The sequence below is a fragment of the Camarhynchus parvulus genome, chromosome 13 (genome assembly GCF_901933205.1).
Source record: "Camarhynchus parvulus chromosome 13, STF_HiC, whole genome shotgun sequence".
NCBI lineage: Eukaryota > Metazoa > Chordata > Aves > Passeriformes > Thraupidae > Camarhynchus > Camarhynchus parvulus.
In genome coordinates, this window is record NC_044583.1 from 9,766,094 (window position 1) to 9,791,153 (window position 25,060).

The 25,060-nt window shown below is 40.9% G+C and overlaps 1 protein-coding gene across 1 annotated transcript in view; it reads right to left on the bottom strand.

The window, feature by feature from the left end:
- Positions 1-13,102, bottom strand: part of TRPC7 (transient receptor potential cation channel subfamily C member 7) — a 64,499-nt gene extending 51,397 nt beyond the window's left edge. The window contains exon 1 of the mRNA XM_030957395.1: positions 12,332-13,102. Coding sequence (XP_030813255.1) covers positions 12,332-13,084 — 753 coding nt within the window. The 5' untranslated portion in view covers positions 13,085-13,102. The remainder of the gene's footprint in view (positions 1-12,331) is intronic.
- Between the last annotated feature and the right edge of the window lie 11,958 nt (positions 13,103-25,060).

Consider the following 25,060-nt stretch of genomic DNA (forward strand, 5'->3'; position numbering starts at 1 on the left):
TTCAGTGGGACCAAAACTAATGAATAAATTTTGGAAGCTGTTTTTCCATCAATAAAAACATTAGAAAAGGAAAAATACTTTACTTTGACTTCCCCTTGGAACAATTCCTTTAAAAGGTGTCTGGGTGGTTTTTTAAATCTAAAATTAATGGATGTATTATTTGGGGAAGCAAATGCAGGAATCAAACAATCCTTATAGTTAAGGACTGAGACTGAGAACAATTCCTGACTCTTCAAAGTTTTAGATTCCCTGACATAAGAAATTTCAGAATCAGTCTACTCTCAGCCTTTTTTATTATTTCTATTGATTTTCTTTACTATCTGAAACTTGAAATAAGTTTCCTGTACACGTGAATCCGTCTACACTGAAATTAATTGATGATTCGACTTATCCAAAGTTCTCACCCTGAACAGAATACAGTCTTTCTTTTCATACCTAATGAGTTGCCAGAAAAACACCTCCATCTCCTCTACTCCTTTCCTCCAAAGTCACCTTCAGCCTGACAGGTACCATTACTGAGCATCCCTGTGCAGGAACACCAGTGCTATTCAGCAGAGAGCTACCACTCCATTGCAAGTCTCTGAAAATATTTGATTAACCTAGAACAGAAATGATATTGGTTTAATTTTTTTTTAAACGAGAATATTCAGTCTCAAGGTTGGCATAGCAGCTTTTCAACATAAGATGGCATTTGATGCTTGAGGTGCTTCTCTTTCCTATCACCTCAGCTCGTTTTCAAACACACATCACAAATAAGCCACAGCTTTTGATCCCTCAGCTAAGTGAAAGGTGTTTTTTTTTTTTTTGCAGATTTTCCCTAGCTCATTTGAATGTTTATGCTGAAACACCTGTTTTCAGAAGATAAACTATCAAGTCCCTGGATGTCTCATAAACAGGACAGAGGTATTAGTGAAATGTGCATGCCAAATGTGGGGAATACACAAATGTGGCCAAGGAGAGGGCCTGTCGCCAGTGTTCTGTCAACAGTTTCTCTTTAAATGCAAACTATGCATTTCAAAATAACACTCTGATGGTTTTGTGGTTGAAGAAGAGTTTAGGATCTGCTCATGCCAGCAGTAAAATCAAGCTCATGAAGATGCAGTGCATTGCTCCAAATCCCGTTTCATGACATTCAAACATTTGCTCTCTCCTTGTGTGGGGATATGACACTGAGAATCACCTGGGAGAAAAGGCCATCCCCCCACCTCATCACAACCTCCTTTCAGGTCATTCTGCAGCTCTGATGTGAGAGATTTATCAAAGCACAAAGTTACCTCTGGGCCAAGCTTCTCATTCCTCATGCCATCCATACTTTTTCTCTCTGACATTTTCCCATGCATATTACATTCCTGATCTCTTTGTTTCAAGTTTCACGGGGGCAGATTTCTATTTCCTATACAATTTGAGATGAAATAGCTTCCTTGCACTAAAAGAATTAGCTGCTCTTCCTCAATTGTGTGGCTGTTTTCAGCTCAGCTGCTTGAAATCTCTGTGTTTCCTGAAAATCAGATGGGAAACAACCAGGAGAAAATAATGGATTTAAATTCAAAGTAATTGTTTGATCATGACAGCTTCATTTATCCCTTAGGCTGAGGTAAATTTGGCATCTTCATCTTGCTTAAAAAACACACTTGTATGTTCAAAGGTGCTCTGAGTCCCTCCTCTCACAGGAATTTTGGCTACAAGCAGCACGTGCATATCAGGAAAAAGACTCCTCCTAAATCCATCCTGCAAATGAATATTGGCCTAATTGCAAGCCACTGCAAGTGATATCAATAATTAAAATAACCTTATGTTTTCCAGGTCTCAAAGAGCCAACTACCACAGTTCTCAATGCCCAGCAAGGAGAGCTTCTAATGAAACTGGTCACAAGCATCCGAGTGGGTGGAATTGTGGTTCCCACAGCACATCAGCAGCAACCAAGCACTTTGGAAAAATGTGATTCCAGTTGCTGAGTCCTGGCACAGGGCACTCTTGACTATATGGAGATTCTCCTCTCTCCAAGAAGAGCAGACCTAGAAGTCGCGCTGCAGAACCTCCTGGAACAGAAATATCAATATACAAAGTGCATAATTATATCTCTTTGTTCTGAAATGAGTTCAGATCCTGGAGTTTTGGACAGTGAGAATGATATGACACCCCGTGGGTAATGAGCTGTTTCCATGCTGCACTGGTGACAATTTCACTGCACCAAATTGTATTCCAGAAAATTGCCATTTTTGATCATATAAATGCCAGAAAACCATAGATACTTCAGTACCTAGCACCATTTTAAAGCAACATGAAATTGTTTGTATACCATTGTTTATCCACAATTCTCTGAATAGTCTGCCTGGACTCAGTGAGGATAAGTTCATCATAATTATCTACAATAACAACAATTAACAACATAATGAGGGATAAACTAAATCACTTTCCATCTGCATCCTATTTGATGTCAGACTTGAGATCCCCAGAATGTGTTACTTCATTTACATTCATTAATATGATATTGATTCCCTACAGTGCCTTGGATAAACGTACCTGACTCCATTCTCCCATCTGCTGATCTAACATCATTAGTCTGTTCTGAGCAATCATCCTCATTATGCTCATTTGTAGTTCCAGTAGATATCCCTTCCCAATGTGAATAATGAGCAGCACTCTTTGGAAAGCAGTCATCTTGCTCATCACAAACCTCCCAGTTCCTAACTGTTCCCAAACCCCAGTGCTGGTACCAGCTGAATGGTTGGCCATTTGGTGGCACTAATTAAATGCAAAGCTTACCAATGTTGGATTGGACTGATATCACAGTAGTGATCACAGCCTTTTCTGTCTGTTTTCCTCAACAAGAATTGGATTTTGGCTTTCTGAAAAATATCTTCATCTTTGGTGCTCTAAGGTGGAGCCCTTTTGGTACCAGTCATTACCGAGGGGAGGAAGGAGGAGGATGTGTTGCTGTTCCATTTTATATCAGTGAATATAGTAAAACAGCAGGGCAACCCCAGCCAAGGGAGAAATGACAAAGAGGACTCCATTGATATCAGAAGGCTAATTAATTACTTTATTATACTATATTATTCTATACTATATTACACTACATCTAAACTGAACCTGCACAAACACTCAACTCCACTGAACAAAACCTTGTGACTCTGCTGACCAGCAGTCTGCACACACGCTTGGCCCTGACAGGCCAAGGAAGCCAAACACCATCACTCTGGGTAAACAATCCCCATATTGCATTCTACTTTTGCACAAACACAGATGCAGCAAATGAGGTAAGAATTGTTTCTTTCTCTGAGGTTCCTCACTGCAATTCCCAGAAAGCATCCTTGGGAAGTTGTGCCTTGCTTTTCTCTTTGAAGAGAAATGCGGCCACAAGTAAGTGTGCTGAGAAAATTCTCTTAGATGAGTGCTGTGTGTAAGGGCAAGCTCAAAGTCAGAGGAGCTCTGAGCTCCCTGCAGAGGACCCAGTGACTGGGATGGAAAGGCCCAATGAGTCTTTCCTTTCAAACAGCCAGCTCAGGGCAGCAGGAGCCCTCTCACTGCGCTGCCACTGAAAGCACACACCAGTTTGAGCACCAGGACTCATTTTGTCTTCCACGCTCAGTGGGCAAGAAAGGAAAACACTCTGTCACTGTTAACTAAACACAGGCAAGTGGCCAAATCACTGTCCCTGCTCTCAGAGCTCCTGAGCAGCTGGCAGCAGGGCTGGCAGGGAATTTGGGATGCTCTGCTGCAGAGCACTGTGAGGGCTCCAGCCCAGCACCATGGCACAGGGACAGGGCAGCCAGGGAACAGCAGGAGGTGGCACAGAGGGGTTTGTCTCACCTTCACTGCTTAGAGAATGATGGAGAGACAAAGGTTCATCCTGTGGGAGAACCCAGATCTTTGGGAGAGATTGTGCTAGGGATCAATCCCCCCTACTGATACACAAACCATCACGCCTTGCTCTGATGGGTCCAAGATGTGAGTTGTTATTCCTCATTTGTATAAAGAGAGGAATCCATGAGCAGGGATCAGCCTTGGATCAGACCTGCTGGTCGCCCCACTGCTTCACTGCCTGTCATTCTTCCAAAGGGTGAGGAAGAAATCATGGCTTCAACAAATCTGAAGATGATGGTCAATGGGTTTTGCCAGCTACTGAGTTTTTCTCCCATGTTAAAGATGTTAAAGATCAAAATGTAACAATAATAAGATTGTGGTAAGCTGAACTTATTGTATTTGAATTTTGAAAGTATTTTTAGACTATTTGTATAGGTATTTTCCAGCTCCTCAGGAATGGGCTCTTGTTGGAGGATGGGCTGCTTATTTTTAAGGAAACACTGAAATCCCAGGAGGAAAATTACCTTAAAGCCATTTCAACTGGTTCCAGATTTTACACTTATTTCTCTATCTGGCTAAAGCATCACAGTGATTGGCTTAAAAGCTTTATATGTAAAAATGCTTATGAATTTCTTGGCAGTGGTGAGGCAACTGCTGTGCTACTTCCTTATGTGACACTTTTCTATTGCTCTCTCCTTCCCAGATGTTTTCTCCCATTAATGATTATAAGAGGATTCCATGTTATTTTATATTTTTATGATCCTGTCTGTTGCTCACCTAAACTAAAATCCTGCTCCAGGGACTTGTTCAATCAAGCTGGAAGCAGTAAGACGTAAGTGCTGCAGTTGCAATGTTGCTCATCCTTAACTGAGTAGGACTAAAAATGACTTCCCAGGGAGCTGTAAAGGGTAATAAACATTGCACTGATGGTGTGCACACTGGCATTGCCAAAAATCTCACTTGCAGTAGCATCACAGGGAACAAATTATCCCAGCCATACTGTCTGGGAGAGTCAGATATTTCCAGGGTTACATCTGTCTTGCCATCCTCAAATGTTGAAAGTTTCCTTCAAGTTTTGGAGATTTTTTTTAGGGGAGCAAAACCTTTGAGGCATTAATTCAAATATTCCATTTTCTTATACTGGTGCATTGTCTATGCTTTGATGTTTAGTGAGAACCTTTTTTCCCTTCTCAGTCTTTCAAAAGAGAGAATGGGCTGGTTCCCCAGGAAAGTGAAGAAAACTTTTTCCTGCATTTAAAGTGTTTTGATAACCTTAAAGAGGTTTTCTTTTAGCTGGCAGATTTTAACAACAATGCCACTCCTAAGGTAGGTGAAATAACCTTGTGGGCAGCGGGCATTATCCAATTTTATGTGACTGCTCCGTGGCTTGAGCTGCCAACAGAGTTACAAATTCCATGAAAAATGATCTTAATTTTCCCAGGTACAGGTGTGGGTTGTAGATGACTGAATTGTACCCTTCACTGTGAATCTCAGCACCTACTGCTCTGCTTGACTGTGAGCAGACACAGACAGATGCTAACACACCTTCACACACAGAGATACAAATCTGGGATTTCTCAAGACAGCTCCAGACATCCCAGCTTTGGCAACAGTTCTACACCCCTCTGAAAAGCTTTGAAGATTTTCTTCTCATGCAACATTTTAAAACCATTTTTCTTGGGCAATATGCCAGGCAGAAAATTGTTTAATCACAGAACCTAAAAAGAGCACTTACCAAAACAACTCTCAAAATATAAAGTATATTTCTTAGTTTATAAATATGTAGAGAGCAACATAAGAGTCACAGATTTGGTGAGTTCTAAGGGCAGAAAGAATATATATATATCCTTTTTCCACAGTCTCTGCTACATATCCTTAGAAAAATGCAACCACAATTAATTAATTTAGCTATCAAGACAAAGCTGGTGTAGCAGCTATTATTAGTGAATTTGTCTCTGAAAAAGAACAGCATAGAGAATGAGTTCCTTCTGCACAGAGTCCTACTCAGTGAGCCAAACACTGATTTCACTAGAAGGCTTAAATCTCTCCTCCTTCTCCCAGGCTATTTCCATTATCACTTTTAATTTCCTCTCTTATTTTAATACCTAATTTGTTCCAACAAGAAGTTAAACTTGTAACAATAGGAGATTTGTTTTCCTGCTTTACTGGGACTTGATTTTTTCCTGTACTATGAGTTGGGTAATTAATTGGCTGTACCTGTTTATGCACTTGGTTTGCACAAGTGAAAATTAAAATAAAAAATCATAGGTTCTAAATGTGCGTGTTTTCATGGCAGTGGGGAAAGTTGGCTTATAGGTGAGAGAGGGAAAAAGGGATCAGTTCTTTTAAAAGTTAGAAACCACCAAACCACATCCCTCACTCCATCCCTAAGAAAAAAAAATATATTCTCACTAAAGATTGACCTGAAAAAATTAATATCCAAAAAAAAAATCACTTGTGAGTAGTGATGTTCCTATACTCATTTGAACTGGGATGCTTAATTTTCAAAACAGGCAGTAGGTAAGACTGAGAGCTGTGCAAGAGAAATAAAAACAGTAATAAAAGGCAATGAGTACATTCTGCCTACCAGACCAAATTTCTGAAGTTCCCTGCTGCCTTCTCAAAACCCAGCAAAGTGAAACATGAGAAAAAAAAAGAAAGCTACTTAAATTAAAAAAATCCCTCTCTTTAAAATGCAACTCCTGTCTGGAAGAAAAATAAAGAAAAGAACAGAATGTCTGAAAAATTAAATGAAAACTTAAACAAATGCCATATAAACACACTAAAGCCTTTAAGAGCAGCTTGCTGAAATAATAAATATGAGTCATAAAAAGTATTCCCAAACATAACAGAAGCAAGATGTCTGCCAGAGAATATGTTGAGGGCAGAGATTAAGAAAAGATGAAAAGATCACTGAAAGAAGAATGGGTCAGAGCAGAAATATTAAGTGATGGATTTACAGGAATGTTCATGAGGATAATGAGAGAGGTTCCCACGCCAGTTTCTGCTTTCAGTGAGTTGCAGGCACCAGCTCCCATCAGTCAGTCCTGAGAGCAAACAAACCCCAGAGTCTGTCCAGCCTGGGTAGGAAGCAGAATTTATAAGTGCAGCCTTGCTGGTTTACAGTCTGAGAGTTTTCAAGTATTTTTCTCTTTCCAAGTTCACTGCTATCCTCCATTCTCTCAAAGTATTTCCCCCTCCTACTATTTTACTTTTCAATGTTTTATGCCATTTTCCATCTTTTTATCACTCATTTTAAAAGACCAAGAGTCCAATAATGATTTTTTTTAACTCCCTGCAGCATGGAGCCAGAAATACCAAGAAAATGGACTAAGTAATTTCTCTTAAAAAGTTTAAGTTAAGCATATCCTGTGAAGCTAGGCAAAATAAAAGCTGGAGCTGACTTACTGAGGCAAGAGGAGTTCCAGATCATCCTAACAAGTCTCAAGGGCTGTTCTGTTACTCTTTCAGCATCATGAGAACAGAGGGATTTGAGGCTCAGCTGCTCTGCATCACTGCAGCCCCAGTCCCAATGGAACCAGAGGCAGCTCAGGCTCATCCCTGCAGCATCCGCACACTGGAGTTGCTGCCCCACCAGCCTCCCATCCTACAGCCCCTGCACCTGATGCTCACCTGCACATGAGAGCAGGCTCACTGCCAGGACCTGCTTTTGGATCCCAAAAGCTTTTAGAGAAAGTGTTGTAAAGGAAGAGAGACAGGAAGAAACACATAAGTGAGAAACAAAACATGTTCTGCTGTAGTAATTGCACTGACAATGCTGGTGGGAGCAGTAAACAAAGACCACACACCATATGTCTTCCAGGTGGTGATTTTGATCTTGCTTTTAGTAACATTTTAGTCAAGAGGAGCTGAGCTCTGATTTACTGCTTATGGTTGGTGAGATCTTTTCTAAGCCTCCTTTGCGAGGCTCTAATTTGATTTGTCTGGATTGCTAAATGGAATGATTTGCCTGATTTACTTCATCACAAGGATGCTTCCTGACACACACAAGCATGTGGTCTAATTTGAGAGCATGCAAGGCTGTAAAACAGTCCTGGCTGTGGAGGGGGATCTCACCAGAAAAAGGAGTACACAGTCAGTGCTTTAGGAAAAGTAAACAGAACAATTATTCTGGGTTTCACTCAGTTTCCACATTGTGGACAGTAGCATTAAGCTGATGCTGCTGTTAAAGACAGTTGCAAAGGCATTTCCTGCAGGCTGTTTGCCAGAAATTCAATCTCCTAAGGCTTTTGATAGACATATAAAAACCATCCTGTTGACACTGCTTTTAATATTCCAGTCTTGGAAATGAGTCACCTGGCTGTGAACAGCTGGTAACTGTGCAGACATCTGCAAATGCTTCCACACCAGGCTGCCACGAGGGAGATGGATTTCTCTGGACCAAAGAGGAGAGCAATTCTCATCAGCCTGGCTCAGGGGTGATTGCTTCAGATGGACAAGCCCTGGCTGTGTTATTCACACTGCAAGTGACATCAGACTTATTTATATGAGCAAAACAAACAGAATCCTCTGTAGATGGCAGAAGGATTATTTGCTTTATGACTGAGGTCCAAGATCTGCAAGCTTTTAAAGAAATTGGAATGTAGAGAGATGGGGTTTTTTGAGTAAAAAGGGGAGAATGAGAGGGGAGAATTCTTCCTGTGTGGACTAGAGGGATCCTAGCTCTGCTAGGTTGACAATAAATGTTTTCTCCCTCAAAACAGCTTCACATATAAATCATTAGCCTAATATCTGTTTTCCTCCCTTTGTGGAAAACTACAAAGCACTTTGACTTTGTCCTATAATTGTTTTAGTTGTACTTTTGATTTTTTAAATTGAGGTGTCCCTCAGTTTCCTACCCAGATTTTCCTACACTCTGCAGAGGCATGGTCACCTGGAACCCTTCAATCCACACGGGATCCTCTCTCTCTGTGTTTCCAAGGGCAATGCAGAAGGGACCCATCCAATGGAGCAAATGAGGCCCCCAGTCTGTACTGCCTTTGCTCCAGTGGATGTTGGCTTGGTTTTTTAAAGCACAAAATTAAAACTAGAAGGAGAGAGAAAGTCATGAACTGGTTCTTAATTTTGAGCTTTCTGGTGGGATACACAAAATTGACAAAGCACTAAATTAAGGTTGTTTCTTTTTCAACTTGGGCTGCCTCCACTACAGGAGAATATCATTGCAAAGAGACCTGCAAACATACACAGGGACTCTGATGTTTGCTTCTCTCTTTTCTGAAATCCACCTCTGGGGTTTCCCACCCACCCCATTTCTGCATATATTTTCATAGAAACAACTGGGTCCATATTTTCGTTTTGCTTTGGGGAAGAGGCCTTATTTATTTCTAGACTAATGGACTACAAAATTAATAGCAATTTCTTTTTCTACCATTAATAAGAAAAATTGGGTTTTGGCAACACTTTACAAAGATGTTTCATCAGCTTTGCAGCATATTACTGAATCTTAGCAATTTAGGGTGATAAAAATCTATTCAGATTCTGCCACAGTAAAAAACTAAAGAATGGATAAATTGGCCTACCACAGGTAACACAAGTTTTCTGCTTTAAAGTGGTCCATGTGGCTGTTTTGTTTCACATTTCTCTGCACAAAGAGGCAACTTGCTTAAAAAATTTAATGTTCTCCAAAAAATAGCACATGCATTGGCTTCTCATTTTGATGTGCTGAAAGGTGCTATTGCATAAGAGATTTGGGGCAGCAAGCAGCAGGAGAGAGGCACTGCATTTATATTTTAATTAGCTCATGCTAGCAGTTTCTTCAGAGGTTACTAAATTACTATTTGTCCACCTACATTATTAAAATTTTGTCTTTCCGTTTCAAGGACTCTTTGTACCTCCTGAAAACTGCACTTCTGCAATTGCACACAATTTTTAAATAATGTTCTTAAATAATCCTGAGTGATAATTTTGTAAATCTGTTGAGTACCAATTTTAATTATAGAACTTTAGGAATCAAACATATTAAGTTTCTGGGAAAATTCTATTTTAGTCACAAAAAAAGCCCTCTAGAACTTGTCTAATTTCATAAATTTTCTTCATTTGTGGGCTTCTTAAATACATTTTCAGCAATTGTGTTCTTTGCTCAAAATAAATTCTTGAGTTGTCATGTTCTGTGAAAAACCCCCCACTGTTTTATTAATACCCTATTTCACATCACACTGATTATGTTAATAAGAATAAATATTTTTACATAAATACATACCTCTGGGGGTATTTTTTTTGCTACAGTGAGAATAGATTAGAACCTTGAGAACATTCTTATTTCTGGAAGAATTAATATACCAAAGGAATGTGAAATCTTTGCAGCAAACTAATGGTGTGGGTAGGTACTTCACTAACATTTATGAATGTGTGCTGCACAGACCCTTCCAATAAGCCAATGGACTTGGAAAACCTGGAAATGCAGTCATTTGGCAAATGGTTTCTAATATTTTGGGGTTTCTCCTGGTATTGATTTGTTCCCATCCATTTGCCAGTGCAGAGATATAACTACCATGGAACTCTTCAATTTTGGATTGTTGGTTTGCTCCTGGAACATTCGTGCATCCGCCAGTGCCAGTACAGACCCCACTGGCAGCTCCAGGAACAAAAACAAGGATTCTGGTAGGAATATATTTACTCTTCTGCAGCCAGACACTTATCAGGACTGACAGGCACTCAGTGCTTGAGGCTGCTCGTGCTCCTCTCAATACACAGCTGTCTATGGAAAGAAGCTGGAGCATTAATGAGATATTATTGTCGTTACGTGTGGGCATGAGCCTCCAGTGCTTTCACACTGGAGCACCCCTCACTCAAGCACTGAGATTCACTGAGTCCAAGGAGGTTGCTTCAGGAGACTGAATCCAAATAAAATTTCCCCATCAAATTATTGAGTCCTTGCATTCTCATGTACACGGGGAAAAAGAAATTGCAAAATTTTACTCTGATTTTATTGCCCAAAAGATCTCAGTGGTTTGGGAATTTTTTCCTGTTAGTTCCCGGGTTGCAAAGCCCGGGAATATGTTTTCTTCTTACATTTAAATTGGAGAGCACAGATTCATAGAACCATTTAGGTCAGAAAAACCCTCTGAGATCGAGGTTTAAGCCCAAGAGTGCCAAGGCCACCACTAAACCATGCCCCCAAGTGACACATCTACACATCTCTTAAGTCCCTTCAGGGATGGTGACACAGCCACTTCTCTGGGAAGCCTCTTCCAGGGCTTGACCCTCTTCTCTGTGAAGAGATCTTTCCTGATATCCAGCCTAAACCTCCCCTGGCACAATTTGAGGCTGTTTCTCCTGTTGCTTCTTATCTGGGAGAAAAGACCAACCCTCACCTGGCTACAACCCCCTTCAGGGAGCTGTAGAGACTGAGAAGGTGCCCCCTGAGCCTCCTTTTCTCCAGGCTCAGCCCCCCATCTCCCTCAGCTGCTCCTCATCAGACTTCTGTTCCAGACCCTTCCCCAGCTCTGTACCCTTCTCTGGACCTGCTCCAGAACCCCAAAATCTTTCCTGGAGAGAGGGGCTCAAAACTGAACCTGGGATTCAAGGCAGCCCCACCAGTGCCTGGTGCAGAGGGATGATCTCCCCAGTCCTTTGTAGTATAGAGCTACAAATCCTGAAACAGATGCTTTAACACATGAATAGTTTTCTTAATTAGAAATGATGGATTCCTGGTGAGCATCCTGCCCCAGTGTACTCACAACGTGGACTTTATTACCCCAGAGTCACTGATCCTGATTGTTGCTGCACAATAGCCATAAGTCAGAAAAAAGGCTAATGTTGATGGCTGAGCCACTGAAAATGAGGGGTTTAATGACTAATTTATATTAGAAAGGGAGACAATGCTCTTTACATCATGTAAATGACATACAGAAATACTGCAAATGGCATTGGACATTTACAAACTCATTATGATAATGGAAATCTCAAATAACTTGTAAGAGAGTTCCACAAGCTCTCCTCTTATGTTTGGCATGATGATAAACTTCATAGCTATTTATTGATTGTTTCTCTTTTCCTTTTTCATGCAATTAATCATGTATAGATGCAGTACCAAACCATTAAGATGCAATTTAAATTATTTCACAGAGAACCAAAATTTCTTGATTTATACTTTTTATCATTGTAGCAGAACTAGATGTACTGGATTCTTAAAACAGTCTCTAGAACTCTGCCTCTAAAATAGATTGCTCAATTAAAGGACTTACCTTACTTACAAAAAACGAGTCTCCATTTTTTGAACAATCTAATTTTTATTCCTGCTGCAAACTAGAGATTCTAAGCAATCACAGTGTGCAACACAGAAACTTAAGCTTCTGCTGTAATATGCAATGTTCAGTTCCAAGCATTTATTAACTGGAGAATGACAGTGATCTGAATCTATGCATAGCTAACACATCTGGCAGTCTCTGCCAGTCTTACTCCCCCACCTCTCAAACAGCAGCCCAAAATTTGATCAAACCTGTAAACTACTCAATAGCCTGAACACTCTCAGCCCAAGGAAAAAGGCACAGTGGTGAGTTACCTTAAATTCAGTTTCAATGTTGGCTAGCCTGGCCAGTTCATTGCTAAGCTCTAGAGCAGTAAGGACAGGGTCTTCACTGGACAGAGACAAATAAGCAGCACTGGCTAATCCTTTGTAGGCATTCATTCTTGAGCGAGAGTGGCTAAAGGAGTCTTTCTTCTGCTTTTCCATACATTCATTGCACTTGCAAAAATAGTCATGTGGCCTTTCAATCCGTGCACCTTTGAGAAGTAAGATGTGAACAATTTCATACTCCTGGCAGTGGGCAGCAAGTATGATGGGGGTAATGTCGTGGGAGAAGCGAGTTCCATCTTCATCGTACGCGTAGAAGTCATCATCCCTCAGCTCCTGCTCCAGGGGGCTGAGCGTGAGGCGCTGTCCCTGCGCGAAGGCCGGGTGGTTCAGAATCGCCTCCACGATGCGCACGTACCCTTTGCTGATGGCCAACAGGAGGGCATCCCCAACTCGGGCGAGGTTCTCCTTCTTGAGGAGCAGCTCTGTCACTTCCAGGTGCTCGTTCCCCACGGCCAGCTGGAGGGCGTTCTGTCCCATGTAATCGACGCAATTGAAGTTCAAGGTTTTGGATTCCTCCAGCATTTTCCGCACGACGGGAATGTTGCCATACTCTGCGGAGTCGAGGAAATGCTCCTCCTCTGCAGTGAGGCTGGTGCCTTTCTCGTTGAACATGTAGGCAGGGCCCCGGATGGCCTGGCGCCGGCCCTTCTCCCGAAGGGTGGCGTGCCTCCGATGCATGTCTTTAGAATTGCTGTGTCTCAACCTGCAGAAAACCACAGAGGAATGTTGGTTATATCCTAGCTGAGTCATCAGTTCACAGGACTTGAAATAAGGTTGGAAATGTGTCATTATGGCCACATCTGGCTAGCTTCTTATGGCCTGAGCCAGTTACTTAAAATCATTTATGACATACGTGGAATAAAGATTAGCTTCTGAACAAAAGGCAATCTCTCCTGTGATTTGTTCAGCCTTCCTGATTGCAAGAAGGATGCTCAGCTCATCCTTGACTTGATAAATAGGAAAAGAAATGCATAATTTCATAATATATAAAATTTTACATATTATATATTATTTTAGATATGATATGATATGATATGATATGATATGATATGAATAATATATTGTTTTATATATTATATTTTATTTTTTATATTTTATAATATATATAATTTTCCATTTGTATTGTTTAGAACTTCATTACATCGTATTTAGGATTAATGTACCCAAGACAATATTACTCTGAACTACTCTTCATGAATTTTGTCCTTGAGGGCACAAGCCCTAAAGAAAGTTAGCATGACTCTCCCTTGACAATAGACCTTGGACCAGGCCAATAAACTATGGTCCATGAAGTTTATATGTTTCTAATTTTAAGCACATGGTAGTAATGATAATTATATTGCATATTCTGATAAGATTCAGCTGGTACAAGCAAACCACCTATTCATTCCCTTCTTTTTTTCTAGGTACATAATACCATTTTTCTGTTTCCTGATATGGAGAGTTTAATAATGAATTGTCTAATTTCTTACTGAATACAGTTGGCCACTACTTCAAATACAAGTACCCAGATCCAGGGGAGAGTCTAAAAAAACACAGGAATAACTCCTGATATAGTGTCACATCACTCCCCAGTAAGCATCTCTTAGAAAGCTATTGCAGAAATACAAGACACAGGTCTCTCATCACAAACAGAAGGCAGGAGACAAAAGGTCATAAATTTCCTCACTGATTATGTGGCTGAAATATCCTTCACTTGGAGCTGGTGAGATGAAGACAAACTATTCTTATTCTCCTTCTCTGGAAGTCCCAAAGAAAGCAATGGTATGTGCAGTTTGTCTCATGGATGAGAAAACGCACTTTTGTATGAAATAAACATAAATCCTAAATGTATCTGTGCCTTTAAAACATTCACATTTTGCATTCAGAGCTGTCTCAATGTTGTTCTTTTAAAAAATTTTATTGCAGCAGCCTTTCAAGACACTCACAGTGCCTTTTAGAGTCTAAGCATGTGGAGTTAATTGCCATCCAAAGCCCACAGAATGTGCAGCCTGAGTAAAAAGGTAAAAACAACACCTCTTTCACAGACTGCATTTGCACTCAGCCCAATAGAAAGTCCTAAATCACTTGGGTAAAATCTTCAGGAGCCTCTGAGCTGCAGTGCACAGATGTAACAAATAAGCAGGTGTTAATGCTCAGTGGGTGGCAAAGGTTCATCCTTCCACACTCCATCTGTTCTCCAAGTCAGTGCTGACCTTCAGTCAATGAAAAGTTCATGTGTTTCTCTGAAAAAATACTACAGAAGTTGGAAAGTTCTGCAGTGAGTGACAAGAGGGAGCTGTGCCAGGAGACAAAGGGAAGAAGGTACATTACCTTGAAGAATAGGTAACAAAGGAGTAAAGGAACCAGCAAGGACCTGGTAAAACACAGAGTATCAGAAACCCAAAATAACTAGAGATCCAGGACACCAAAATTCTCAAGGCTGCTGTTCTTATGGAACTAACACATACTTATAATTTTAATTCATTATGGAACTAACACATACATAATTTAATTCATTGTGCTGATATGGACTGAAGACTTTCAAACAAATTTTACAGCATTTTTTTTAAGAGTTACATTAAAATTTAAACAAATCCTAGGGAATCAATTTTGTGACCACACAAGGTTGAAACGGAGATTCATAATTGAGAACGTTCTCCCTCTAAGCTTTGATGCATAACTGTAACATCTTAATAAAAGCTAGTAGGCACTGAACATATCATCCCAGGCTCCACTGAGAGTAAAGTGCTGTATGAATCTCAAAACTATTTCCTTCCAGCATGGTTTGAAGTTGAAGAAGCACACGGAGATGAGGTATACAAGAATAATGAAGGCAATATGGTTAAGTGAATGAATTCCCTAGACTGCATGAAATTTACTATAAGAGAAAACAATAACAACTAAATAAATAAAGTATACAATTAACATATTTGACAGGGATATAGAGTTCTCTAAAGCCAAAAAATGCCTGGGGTAAAATTTGGGACCCTTTGAAGTCAACATTATAGGTTTCATTGATTTCAGTGGAGTCCAAATTTTGGAAACATATATGCATACACACAGATATTTTCCTCAGCAATTAGCTTTCATCTCAGAAGCAGTTCCAGCAAGGCCAGGAAGAATAACGTGGTTAAAAAGAAGTGTTTAACCATATGTACAAATGCTTTTCTAAACTGGAGCTCCTGTCCTTAGCCATTCAGGACAGCATTTATGTTTTGAACATGTAGTGGAACCTTGCTGAGTTCAAGCAAGGACTGCACATGCAAAGAAACATTTCTGAGCTGTGACTTTGTTAAGTGGGGAGTTATAGAACTAGAAAGCACTTTTTAAAAATTTACAGCCTTGGGAGTTCCTGAGTGTTGAATTAAATCTCTTAAAATGTTAAGCAACTTGAAAGGACAAGCTAATGATGACTTAGGCCATCATTGCTGGGATCAAGGGGAAACCAGCCCAGGTAGGTGCTCAGTGATCACCCACAAGTGCAGCAGGATTGAACATGCCTGAATATTTTAGGACAGTTAATTTTATTAGCTGCATCAAGCTGGAGGAATTCCACTGGGCTTTTTTGATATTCAAAACCTATGCATGGTAAGACATTTGGCAACCTTATATTTGTTATATTTAAGTATCACTACTGGAAGCAACTCAGAAATATCTATAATTTCTGATACAGTGAGAAATCTGTTAGATATTTTTCCTGATGTAGAAGTTCTTGATACTTTACTTATTTTTTGTTTGAAAAACTTTTCAGGTATGTTTTTACCTCTAAAGGACAACCCAGATAGATGGGACAGATAGTCTTATAATCACACCCAAAGTAAACATAAACCCATAAAATATTATTGTTGGCCTAGTTGGGATTTTTGCCTGAAAAAGAGGTTAGACTTTGGCCTAGAGCTAATTCACACCTGTTTGTTGTAGATGTGAAAACATGCCAGACAAAAAGGACCTTCATTTCACTTTCTTCAATTCAGAGAGAACACTGGTTTCATACACAGTTTCTAACAACAGAAATTGCATCAGAAAAAGAGGAAACAGGAAAGAACACCTGCTCTTCACAGAGATAATGACCATCCAATATTTATCTTGCCATAAATGTTCTGCAGGGATGTACTTACAGCACAGAGCTGATCTCCACTCCCTGCAGCTAAGGGCAATAACACCATCATCCAGAGGGCTTCACCTCAGATGAATTATGACCCCCCCACCCCCTTGCTCATGAGCAGAGAAGATCAATGTCTCAGCTATCACACTTTATCATCTTTATAGAGAAGTAGAGATGAATAAAAAATTATACTTTTAACTTTGAATGACTTCATTAGACATGCTCAGCTGCCAAACCCTATTCTGAAAAAAAAGTTATAATTATGCTTGACCTGAGCACTGAATCATGACAAGAGAAGCAGTAGTGCAAAGAGCAAAGTATGCAGTAGCTGAAGCTCTTGGAAACTGAACCCTACTGCAATGTCACGAGTGTACTCGACACCTTCTTCTATTCTGCTTTTCAGCTATGTACAGGCAGATTTAGAACTAATCATATTTACTGAGCCTGTGTAACGTGCTCACTTAATAAAAGTAATTGTGTCTTGATTGCATTTATCTTATCATTTTTCTTCAAAGATGTTTTGGATTGAAATGGCTCTGTATTTGCATATTTTATTGAGACAGCTAGTGATCAAACTCATCAGGCACTGCAGTTAAATACTGTGTTTTTCTAGGAAAGGATGCCAATGCATGCAGTGCTCTTGGAGACAAAATGGTCCAGGAAAAGAAAATTAAAAATTTCAGAGCCTGAGTACTGCTTGCAGCAAAGCACATCCAGCTTTCCATGGCTGAGGGAGCCACAAGATGTCTGGACTCCTGTGGGGAGTGGAGAAGAATAGCTCTTTCTGAAAGGTGATTTAGCTGGTAACAAATCTTCCTCTGGGAGCATTTCAGTTTCTAATTAAAGTGACTGAGAGCAGGTCCTTGCAATTGGTGCTGAGGCACTCAGTGTCTGAGAGGGGAACATGGCATAACATGAGGTTTGCTTTTAATGTGGAGGCATTAGAAACACACTGAAGCTGAAAATCTGCTTTTTTTTTTTTTTGCAGCCACACTCTCTTAACTGATCTGAGTGCTGACATGGAGGACAGGGTGGACATAACAAAGGAGTTGAGCTGCTCCACATGGAGCTTATTCCAGCAAATGGCCTCTCCTTGATCTTCCTTTCCACAGTGCTCCAGACTCTGCCATTCAACACCTTCTGCTGCCTCTCTAGTCCCACACAAAAACCTATGGAAGGGCAGGGCTACCACCTGGAGCTGGGGCTTGGAGAAAATGTTCAAAGACCCAAGAGCCTTAAAAGGCTGAATTGGAGTTTTTACACATGGCTTTGAACCAGAGCTTTTAAAGTGTGTAGGAGAGGCTGAATAGTACCTGCTTGAGATTTCAAAACATCCAAAGTCTGTGAAAGGTATTGAAATCAATAGGTATTAGGAACTGCAGCAATTCTGGAATTCTCAGGTGATGTCAACCTTTACTTGTCTTTAAGCCTAGAAATTGAGCAGGACGTTTACAAAGGCAGCTTTAGGGACACTTGGTCTCTGACTACACTTTGGGTTTGCCTTCACTAAGTGGGGAGAGGTTGGCAGGAGTCTCCCTGTGCCCTTTCAGTGGTCCCCTTTGTCCAGAAACTACAGAAGAGACTTTGGATATGTAACCATTACAGGGCTCTATAAGCTCTGTCAGCATCCATCAGAGCAGGCTTTGATGAGACGTTAACTGCCTTGTTGAAAAGAAAATTTCAGTTTCTGAAAGCCATTTTGAAAGTACTGCCCTCAGTTCCTACAGAGCCTCAGAAACTGTCAAATTGACACTTTACTTATTATTTTTCTTTCTTCTTGCATCAATACTTCTGAAAAGAATCAGGGCACATAAAGGCTGCAGACTCCCTGAGGCCTCTTTGGAATTGACACAGCTCTTATATATCAAAGGACCATTTTTCTCTGTTAACCCTTGGTTCAACACAGAAAACCTGGCCAGCCAAGACATGCTATAAACATGAACAAAATAGAAGGAAATTGGGTTCTAAAAGCAAACACAAACTGATATAGAAATCAATCAATTTAAAAGAATAATTCAAGTTTTTCAGAGTAAAAATAGTAGAATGTTTAATCTTTTAATTAAAATTTACAACTTATTTTGAAGTATACGCCAGACTTCAGTCAAGGAACACAGACTGAACACAACTGCATACATTTTTATCCTATACACAACAGGCTACTCTGGCATTCCAAATGCTGCACAGACTCATATTGCCAGAGTCCACTGATACCCCTTTTTCTCCAAAATCTTAATCAGCCTTCTAAATCTTAAGTCAAGCTTTTTCTCCTGTAAGACACGAATTTTAAGTATCCTTTTTCACATATTGCTGATTTACTATGTAAACAGACTCAGTAAAATTTGGGATGACTGCCTTGTTTGGCAGCAGCTTATTCTGAAGTTTTCTATGCTTTGAAAAGCTGAAGTGCCACTTTATTTATTCTTGGATTGTGACCAACATTGAAAACCCCAAATCAATACTGTCTGCAATGTGGTCATTCTCCTACATGTAAAGTTGAGCACATGTCTAGGATGTATTATTAGATTTTTCATTAATAGATTTTTAGATGCAATTAATAGAAATGTTTAGCCTATGCAGGCAGATATTAATTCATTTGCAGAGTAGCCCTACAAACCAGATGCAGGAAGTAATATCCCCTCCCCATCATTCCCACTGCTCATACAGATAAAATAAAAATTTGGAAAGAGGTCTCTCTCCTCATGGAATTACAGGAACAGTCAGCAAAACCACACCTTTTCAAATCTTTTTAGGGAATGGCAGCATGAGAATGTTCAGGAAGACAAACCAGGCCTCTGGTGCCATTAAAAAATGCTGATCAATGACACACATGAACACTTCTAACGTCATGACATGAAGCACAAGGTCTGAGGTCAATAGCCTAGAAACGTTTAGGATGGACCACCAAATCTTTAATAGCATCTACATCTTCCAATCCTCCCTGTTCTCTGTTAGAAAGGAGGCAGCTCTGTCTTGTGGTTTGGAAAAAAAAAAAAAGGAAATGGAATTTGGTTTTCTACCAGCTATCTTGCAGAAAAAAACATCAGCTGCTTTTCAGCTGTCTCACCCTCCTCTTTCTTATAAGCTAAGCATCAGCATTTTCTTCCCCATCCCATAGAAATGTTGTGCACCAATAAAAGACTTTTACAGCAGGAGAAACTGACAAATAATCACCTTTGCTCTTTTATTCAAGCTCTTCTTGTGTTATAAAACAAGTACTAGGTTACTTTTTCCCCCTTCCTTCCTTGTTTCCCCTTAATCTCTGGTTGTGAAGTTGGCTAATTATTACAAATTTATCACAGAACACTTGAGATAGATGTACCAAAATTAAGGCTATTTTTAGATTCTCTCCCATTGTTCATTCATTAATATGTTTGACCGCCAAATGAACTGTCACAAAAAGAATGAGTTCTACTTTTTTATTTTAAATCTGGCTTTAGGAACTAGGAGTAATTCACCCTCACTGTTGAAGCACTTCAAAACTCAGTCTTGGATCATACTAGAGAACACAACAGAGAAATACCTGTTCATTCATAAATTTTTACTAGTGATGAGAGAAACGAAAAATCTCTAATTGTTCAAGCAGGGGGCAGTGTAACGCTGATTTTCAACAAGCAGTTCCATTAAAAAGAGCAAGAAAAGCTTTGAAAAGAACTAGTAATCTCTGTTCTGGCTGCATGTCATTTTCCCCTACTGATGCACCCTTTTCAATGCTCACTTCATAGTTATCTCAAGACAGGGAACAGTGTGCAGAGAAGGATCCCTGACAACCATTAGACCTTGCAAGCTGCAACAGGCATGATACAGGCAGGATAGAGTGTCCCCTTTCACTTTTTTTTTTAAATTAAATTTCACCTTGCCCAAAGTACTTTAACGAAAAACAAACCCTTAAACATTTCACCCAGCTACCAAAGAAGACAACAGCGTGCCTCGGAACCATGTGGCTGCTAGCAAACAACAAGCCCTTTGCCTTACACTGACAGCAAGCACAAATTCCAAGGGTGAAAAGCCAAACCACTGGTGAAAAGCCAAACCAAATTGATTGATATAAAAATCCATTCTATCACACACAGCCAACCCGCCCCACTCCCACAGCCCATCCTCAGGCTTGCAGGAGACCAAGTCACCCGGAGACCTCTCCAACCCCCACAAAACTTCCCAGTGCCTAAGTAAGGAGCGGCATTGGAGCCAGGAGCCGAGAGGAGAGGGGCAGGGGCACCATCCATCCATCCATCCATCCATCCATCCATCCATCCATCCATCCATCCATCCATCCATCCATCCATCCATCCATCCATCCATCCATCCATCCCCGGTCAGCATCTTACATGCGCGCGTCGGGCAGGCTGCGTTCAGCGGGCGGCCGTGGCCGCGGGGCGCTGTCCGCGGTGCCGCTCGCTCCTGCCGCTGTCCGCGGTGCTGCAGCCGCCGCCCAAGCCGCTCATCCTTATCCCAGCCTCGGAGCTGCCGGGGCACGGCTCCCCGGGAGCGCCCGCGGTTCGCCTCCTGGAGGAAGAGCCGGCTGCGAGGTTGGCATGCGAGTGGCGTTGTCCTGCCCGTCTTCCCTCCCCCTGCTGGCACGCCGCTGTCCCCCCGGGGGTGTGGGTTCGGTGCCGGCTTGGGCGCGCCCCCTTCTCCAGCCCGGAGCCCTGGCAGGGGCTGCCCCGGAGCAGGCGGGGCGAGGGAGCCTTGCCGGGGAGGGCAGGGCTGCCTGGGGGGCTCCGAGGGGGCTTTCCCCTCGCATGCCAGGCTCTGCCTCACCCCGGGAGTGGCTGGAGCCGCTTCTCCCCGTCTGCCATGCCCGGGCTGGGATTGTTTGATCCCTTACCTAGGAGAGCTTGGCTTTTAGGAAGTGGGGGAGAAGGGCTGTGTGCTAGGAGAGGAGGGAAAGGAGAGTGAAACCAACATGCAAAATTATCAGTCAGTTCAATCACTCCCCTCCCTTGCGTGGCAGAGGAGAGCTGCCAGAACAACTTGAAGCTGCATCCAGGAGCATTGGGGCATCATTCTGCACCCATTCTGAGTGCTAAGAGCAGGTGTTCTTCCCCCAGTCACCCCCCTGGATGCTCCCAGTGCCTCCCACTCAGCTCCAGTCACACAGGGCTCTCCAAGTCCATGACCTTCCATGTCCTTCCCCACTGGTGCAACTCCCCTGCTCACTTGCTTTGCCTTACCTGGATGCAGGGATTTCCTAATCATGCAATTACCAAATAATGCCTCCCCTGCCATGTCTCTGGGAGTTCAAGCCTGGAGGAACCCCTCAGCTTGGAGGGGTGCTGGTGGGAGGCAGGCCAGGGCTCTCCAAACAGCACACATGGGAGGATGGCACAGGGATGATTTGCCCCAAGTTCTCCTTCTGCCACCCCATCACAGCACTGCAAGAAGTGAGAGCACTGATTAGGAGGAGATTTTTCACCATTATTCAGTCTCAAATCTGTGCAATCATCTGAGGATGTTATTTGATTGAAACACCTGAGGGCACTGACCATTTTGGCAAGGACCACAAAGAGCTTGCGGTGGCTTCTGCAGTGGCACTAGAAAAGCATCCCAGATGATGCCTTTTAGAAACATTTAAAGGTGGCTGATGTAGGATTTTCGTCCCACATCTTTGGGCAATGAAGTTAGTTTCACCAACCTGAGCTGTACTTACAGCTGTGGGAAGGGAAGTCTTTTCCTGCTGAGAGTTTTTGTCTTGAATAAGGGGGAGAGAGTATTAACCTCTAACGATCAAGAGCAGCAGCCAGCCCTGCAGGATTCACTGCACTCTGCTTTGACACTTTCAGCACCTCCTTTTCTGTAAAATGCACCCGTGGCTTTGGTCTTGCCCCATTTAGGGCCTCTTGAAGTTCACTTAGAAATGAATCAGGTCTCGTATTGGCAAATATGAGAAGGATGCGGATGTCACCAGGCTCATGGGAGAACAGCATTGTGTGGGAAGAGATAACCTGTGCAGACTGGAAAATAAAATGAAAGAAAACAGGAGAAAGACTCCACAGCTACATACTCACTTATGCTGTTGAGATAGTTTTGAAATGCATGCACTGCATTTCTACTCCATGTGTCTGTACAGTTGCAATTACATCTCCTGACACTTCTGAGTTGTAACTTCACTGGAAAACATTCACCAATTCTATTTCTGTGCTCTTATGTTTTTCCCACCTTTATTTTAAAAAACCCAAACCCCAGCCATAAACCCCTAAAGCCCCAGCAATGTCTAGCACTCAGTTATCAGGAGGATCTTCTTAATAATCTTAATAATCAACATATCCACTCCATAAATCTGCAGCTGATAAAATACTGACAGCACTCCCAATTGCAATTAATTATGCCAGATTAACATGCAAAGCAAAAAAAAAATGAGAGAGGAAAAAGGGGACTGGGGATGTTTGCAGTCTGTTATTATCAATGCACATTAAACATGTACAAAGTACTGTTGTAGGTTTCTGGTTAATCACAGCTCAGAACCAGTGGAAACCCACAGCTTCAGAACCAAGAAATCTTACACTTGGTTCTTTTAAAAGGCATTTAGCAGAAGGTTCTGAACTTCTGCAAGTTGCCTTTCATCATGATTAACTTTGCATTTTGCTATTGCAACAGTTTCATTTGAAAAGAGTGTGCTGAGAAATCTATTTCTAATATTATACAAAACTCTTCTGACTAAAGTTGTATTGAGTAAGAAACCATAGAAAACTTGTGGGTTTTTTCCTAAAAATCATCAAATATTTGCACTCTTGTAGAGTGTACCAAAAATGTTCTTGCCTCACTGGCAAGATTCTTTTATTAAAGAATCAAGTTGTTACTTTTTTCATCTCACCTGTGCCTTTAACTAAAGAAAACACATGGTAATTGTTGCATCCTCAAAAACAAGTGCACATTTCTCTGCAGAATCCAAAGATGGAAACAATTAAGCAATTTTAGAAGTCATGGAATTGTATGGTTATGTCATGACATTGAATGAATATTGCGACTTCAAATTTTCTCTCAAGGTTTGTAGTTTTAAAAATTTGAAGTTCTTATTGGGTTCATTATTCCTTATCCTCAAATATTATTGTATTCCCAGACATACTGAAGGAAGAGAATTGCAACTTCTTTACATATTCCTGTTAAACAAAAGTCTATTTTTGTTTGCTAATGTCTAGAGTCTTATATGTGCACCACCACTAAAGACTAAAGAAAGATTTTTGGGGAGAAAGCTTAAATCAAATGGGGAAAAAAGTTTAGAAATTGTGATAATAAACTTTTTTATTGATTTAGGAGTAGTTAATTGCACAGTTACTCATCAGAGTAATTTCTCTTGTCTCTTAATGGTTTCCACCAGTTAATTGCTGTCACAACCAGACAAAACAAGAGGACAAATGGCAGTTCAATGATTTTTTTGGAAGAACTTTTGCTTCTGTTGATAAACATTTTGTCATTATCATTGATAAACCATTTTTTCCAGATACTTCTGTATTGTTTAGTCACTGAAAAACTTGATTTGGTCCTTCTTTCAAACACATGCATGTATTAATCACCAACATTTCAAACCACTTCAGCTAAAACATAAACAATAAAGAAAAGAACATTAAGAGTATGAACAAGGTTGGTAGGATTCCATCTCTTTCCCCCAGTTTTTTTTGCACTGCTCCCTGCTCCTGATGTGGAAAAACAACCAAAGGACCAGGAGAGAAGCAGCAGAGTTCTGCTGAGCTTCTGGAGATGCCAAAGAAGAAAGGAGAGGGAGGAGGAAGAGCTCAAACTCATCAGTACTTGTAACTCATTAAAGACAAGGGCAACCAAAAGCACCCTAAATTTCCTTCCAAGCCCACACAGAACCAGCTGTACCAACATCCTACTACTAATACTCCTTTAAATATTAGTACACAGGCCTATCTTGCATAATATTTTAAAATTCAAGAAGATAATTCCAACCGATATGACATACAATCCTAATTATTCCTGAAATGGTACCCACCTGAACCAGCTTTGACCCAGGGCTGAAGGGCAAAATATTGCTTTATATTACTTCCACCATCTCATGAATTTTCCATTCTCCAGAGCTACTGGCTGGGATGACTGGCAGCTTACAGGGGTATCTATGAATAGTAACCCTGTTGGCTGTACAATCTCATCTAATATCCTTCCACATCAAAAATTGAAATAAATGCCAAAGTCTCCTCACATTAGAAAACATAATAAGCAGAATCTATTTTTATTACTCACTTTCTGTCTAGTTGTGAACCTTTATATGGAAGACAGTTTTATTCACCTTAGTGCCTTTTTTTCTCTTGAAACTTCTTTTACTGACCCAACAGCTTCAGGATAACTTTGCCAAGACTAGCAGCAGTCTACCCCTAACAATGAAAAAATTGATCATAAAAACATGATAACCCTCAGATTAAAGAAGCATCAAGAGAACAAATGGGTTCATTTAAGATCCTATCAGTGATATGATTGGTCGGACAAGAACTTATTTCTTTTAACCCATTTTACCTCAAGAACAATTTATATGGTAATCAGAACTGGTGCAATTATTTCTCATTATAAGGGCATGATCCTTACATATATGAAAAATTCTTCTATTAATAAAT